Source organism: Aotus nancymaae, unplaced genomic scaffold, assembly GCF_030222135.1.
Source record: "Aotus nancymaae isolate 86718 unplaced genomic scaffold, 86718_ANA_hifiasm-v0.15.2.pri h1tg000028l, whole genome shotgun sequence".
Lineage (NCBI taxonomy): Eukaryota > Metazoa > Chordata > Mammalia > Primates > Aotidae > Aotus > Aotus nancymaae.
In genome coordinates this window covers 17,746,781-17,751,499 of record NW_026988441.1, presented here as the reverse complement: position 1 = coordinate 17,751,499, position 4,719 = coordinate 17,746,781, and the positions used below count along the sequence as shown (strand labels likewise).

Below are 4,719 nucleotides of genomic sequence, written 5' to 3'. Positions count from 1 at the left end.
AGCCAGGCATGGTGGCGCGTGCCTATAGTCCAAGCTACTAGGGAGGTTGAGGCAGGGGAATTGCTTGAACCCAGGCAGTGGAGGTTGCTTTGAGCTGAGATGGTGCCACTGGATTCCAGCCTGGTGACAGAGCAAGACTCCATCTCAAAAAACAAAACAAAACAAACAAAAGAAAAACTCAACTCAATCTCCACTTCTACCTCCAGCCCCAGACAACCACAGATCTACTTTCTGACTCTGTAACTTTGCCTGTTCTGGACATTTCATATAAATGAAATCCTACAATATGTGTTTTGTTTGTTTGTTTGTTTGTTTGTTGAGACAGAGTCTCGCTCTTGTTGCCCAGGCTGGAGTGCAGTGGCACGATCTCGGCTCACTGCAACTTCTGCTTCCCACGTTCAAGAGATTCTCCTGCCTCAGCCTCCCAAGTAGCTGGGATCACAGGCATGCGCCATCACATCCAGCTAATTTTGTATTTTTAGTAGAGATGGGGTTTCTCCATGTTGGTCAGTCTGGTCTCGAACTCCCGACCTCAGGTGATCCACCTGCCTTGGTCTCTCAAACTGCTGGGATTATAGGTGTGAGCCACCGCGCCCAGCCAATATATGGTCTTTTATGTCTGGCTCGTTTCACTCAGCATAAGGTTGTAGCATGTATGGGTAGCTCATTCTTTTTTATTGCCAAATAGAATTCCAGTATATGGATGTGCCACTTTTTAAAATCACTCACCAGCCGATGGGCTGCCAGGTAACATTTCCACTGTTGGCAATCGTGACCAACACTGCTGTGAACATTTAGGATCGAGTCTTTATGCGGACCTGTGTTTCCATTTCTCTTAAGTAAATACCCACGGTGGAATTGTTGGATCGCGTGGTGAATTTATGTTTAACTTTTTAAGCAACTGCCACCTGCTTTCCAAAGCGGTGGCACCACCTCCCGTTATTCTCATCAGCAATGAACGAGGCCCCTGTTTCTCCAGATCCCCGCCAACCCTTGGCATTGTCTGATTTTTTGTTTGTGGCCATTCTAGTGGATGTGAAATGATATCTCATTGTGCCCCGTCAATGTTTGAATGAACTAACAGATCACCTGTGAAGCTGGACAGCGCTTGGATTTGAACCCCGGTGGCAACGTTTCACAAGCTGGATCACCTGGAGAAAGTCACTTCCCCACTGCAAGGGACAAGGATTTTATGACCTAGAAGCAACGTGGCTGCTATGGATTATGTGCCCATGAAAATGCAGCTGCTATCATCATTGCTGCCACCACTATTATTATTATTTTATTATTATTTTTATTTTTATTGTCACCCCAGAGATAATCCTGCACCAGTGACAGGGAAAATAGCAGCTGACATCGCTGTGCGCTCACTACCACATGCCAGGCTTCCTTCAAAGCACTCCATGTGTATTAGTAATCTTTTAATCTACCTACATATCGTTTTAATCTTCATGCGTGAATGCGTTGATCTGTGAGATGGGTACTATGACAATCTCTGTTCCGTAGGGGGAAAAGCAGAGACACAGGGAATTTAAGTCATTTCTCCCAAATCACAAAATCGGGAAGGAACAGATCTCATGGAGCCCAGCTCTCTGTCACTGCATCACACTTCCTGCCCTTACAAGGCAAACTGGCTAAGTGCCATTCTAGAGAAGCAGACAAAATTTAAGTGGAGGAGAGGGGAGGGGAGCAAGACGGCGGCTGGGGCCTGTTTAGAGCATCCCAAGCTGAGGCTGCGGGAGGAGGGAGGCACGCAGTTGTGGAATGTGTTGCCCTTTTTGCATACTGACCAGCCCTGGCCGCGGAGCTCGAGGCATCTTTGTGCCACTGTTCAACAGTGAGTGACGTCATGAGCACGGCCAGGTCTTTATCAGTTCTGCTGGATAAATAGCCAACCGCACTGGGTCTGGAGAGACAGGAAGGTGCTGTGTGGCAGATACCTTGGGGTCTCAAAGAAGCAGGTGAGCCTGGGCCCGAGGGGCTGGGTGGAGGAGCACCTGGGTGCTTCTCTGCTGGGGAAGGAAGGGGACAGGGCATGCTCAGGAAGACAGGCAGGCTGACCCAGCCTGGAAAGCACCTGGAGGCAAGAGGGGTGGGCGTGGTGACCACGTGCCCTTTTGGGTGAGATGCTGCTGCCCAGGGCAGGAAGGCCCCCCCACTACCAGCTCCATGTCACTCTCTCTCACCAGTGGCAACCAGCATGGGTGCAGGCCCCGACGGGTCCTACTTTCCCGGCAATCACTGGCTCTCCTTCTCCGTGTACCTCCTCGCCTTCCTGGTGGGGCTTCCCCTCAACCTGCTGGCCCTGGTGGTCTTTGTGGGCAAGCTGCGGCGCCGCCCGGTGGCCGTGGACGTGCTCCTGCTCAACCTGACCGCCTCAGACCTGCTCCTGCTGCTGTTCCTGCCCTTCCGCATGGTGGAGGCGGCCAGTGGCATGCACTGGCCCCTGCCCTTCATCCTCTGCCCGCTCTCGGGATTCATCTTCTTCACCACCATCTATCTCACCGCCCTCTTCCTGGCAGCCGTGAGCATTGAGCGCTTCCTGAGCGTGGCCTACCCGCTGTGGTACAAGACCCGGCCGAGGCTGGGACAGGCGGGTGTGGTGAGTGTGGCCTGCTGGCTGCTGGCCTCTGCTCACTGCAGTGTGGTCTATGTCATGGAATTCTCGAGGGGCACCTCTCACACCAGGGGCACCAATGGGACCTGCTACCTGGAGTTCCGGAAAGACCAGCTGGCCATCCTACTGCCTGTGCGGTTGGAGATGGCCGTGGTCCTCTTTGTGGTCCCCCTGCTCATCACCAGCTACTGCTACAGCCGCCTGGTGTGGATCCTCGGCAGGGCAGGCAGCCGCCGACGGCAGAAGAGGGTGGCGGGGCTGGTGGTGGCCACGCTGCTCAACTTCCTCTTCTGCTTTGGGCCCTACAACATGTCCCATGTCGTGGGCTTTATCCAGGATCAAAGCCCAACGTGGAGGATCTACGTGATGCTTCTCAGCACCCTGAACTCCTGCATCGACCCCTTTGTCTACTACTTCTCCTCCTCCGCGTTCCAAGATGACTTTCACAGGCTGCTGGGGAGGCTGCGTGGGCTCTGTGGTCCATGGTGGCGGGAGGGCAGCGTGGAGCTGAAGGAGCAGAAAGGAGGGGAGGGGCAGGGAGAGGACTGTCTAGCTGAAAGAAAGAGGAGTGAACACTCACAAGGCTCTGGAACTGGTGGCCAGGTGGCCTGTGCTGGAAGCTAGGTCCTCTGGGCAGGAGGGTGTAGCTGGCAAGTCATCTTCAGAGTATTTCCTTGCTCATGCCAGGTGGGACTTGGAGTGGTGAGCTGGGAATCCATGGGGCTTGGGGGTAGAGCGGGCACCCAGCCTTCCTAAGGGTGTGCGCCCTAAAGCTGAGCTCTTGCTCTCACCTCCATCCCCATCCACCCACACTCTATGGATTGGGCTCTGGGAAGGGGTCAGGGTGAGCGGCTGCTCTGGAGAACATTGAGGTCCTCATGGCAGCAGGTGACTCCTGTGCTTTCCTGACGGTGGCACAGGAGCTAAGAGCAGTGCCCGGGGTCTGAGGAGGCTGACCAGTGAGTGGCAGGGATGGGAGAGGGAAGAAACCCATTCTCAGGGCTGCTCCCAGCTGGCGAGTCAGGAGCGTGGGAGACAGGGCTCCAGGGATGAGGCTGCATTCTGCTCCCGCAGTGCCTTTTCCAGAAAAGGCCATTCCCATTGCTCAATACATTTGGGTCAGAGAACAATGACAAATTTGGATCATGAACAATGACAGAAGAAAAATTACCCAAATAAATGAGGAAGCAAGCCAAAGAGAACGGCCTTTCCTCCTCCTCCTGTTTTGTTCTGGTGGTGCGCTTGGGCTGGGGGGGACTGGTGGATGGAAGGAGAAAACACCAGACTCCAGAGCAAAAGGGCCAAACACCAGGACGCCTGGATGCCGGGAGAGGATCTGGCCTGCAGGGATGCAAATAACAGCTGCCTGGTCTGCAGGACTTGAGCTGACACATCATCTTCTGTCTCTCAATAGCCCTGTGGTAGGTACCAGCATTATCCCCGGTTTCAGATGATGGAATAGCCCAGAGAGGTGGCATCTCCTGCCTGAGATCCCATAGCTGGTGGGTGACTGAAGTGGGACCAGAAACTGGAGTCAGTCGGCTCTGACACCCACGCCCCTGAACCACTCTGTGGTTCTCCAGCTGTGTGTCACTTGTGGTCACCAAGCCCAGTCAAATGTGCCCAAGTCAGATGAGGCCATCTGAGCAGGACACATGTAAACACGGTGTGATAAGAAACAGAACGAAATGCAAAGCATATTGACTATTTGTGTGGGTTCCACCTTTTCCCAGTTTAAAAAAAAAAAAAAAAAAAAAGCCCTTTTGAAAAAACAAATTAAGATAAGTAGCACCGTGGACTTCAGGTTTCTGCAAAGTCAGAGAGAGCTCTGGTCACCAAAATGTGGCCATTCAGGAGGTTTTCATTTTCCCCAAGGGGTGGCCCATGAGAAATAGCTGGTCAGGAACTGGTCCCCGAGCAAGGCCATCTGGGAGTCGCCAGCCCCTGTTTGCATTCAGTCAGCAGAATTTCAGAAGCATTAATTGAACACCTATTGCATGCAGATGGCTGGGCTCAGAACTTCGGGGAGTTCAACACCAGGGTCTTTAAATATCTGCTTCCTGGGGTTGAGCTTGCTGGGAGAATGAGGACTGGCTATGTGT

At 53.2% G+C, this 4,719-nt stretch overlaps 1 protein-coding gene across 1 annotated transcript; it reads left to right on the top strand.

The window, feature by feature from the left end:
- Window positions 1-1,772: 1,772 nt before the first annotated feature.
- Window positions 1,773-3,819, top strand: LOC105723018 (free fatty acid receptor 3-like). The gene is made up of 2 exons (XM_064380686.1): window positions 1,773-1,961; window positions 2,190-3,819. Exon 2 carries the CDS (start codon window positions 2,201-2,203, stop codon window positions 3,239-3,241), a length of 1,041 nt encoding a protein of 346 aa, XP_064236756.1. The 5' UTR covers window positions 1,773-1,961; window positions 2,190-2,200; the 3' UTR covers window positions 3,242-3,819.
- Window positions 3,820-4,719: the final 900 nt, after the last annotated feature.

What these genes read in the sequence shown, in the direction of transcription:
- LOC105723018 (XM_064380686.1), top strand. Translation starts at nt 2,201, where the DNA reads ATGGGTGCAGGCCCCGACGGGTCCTACTTTCCCGGCAATCACTGGCTC.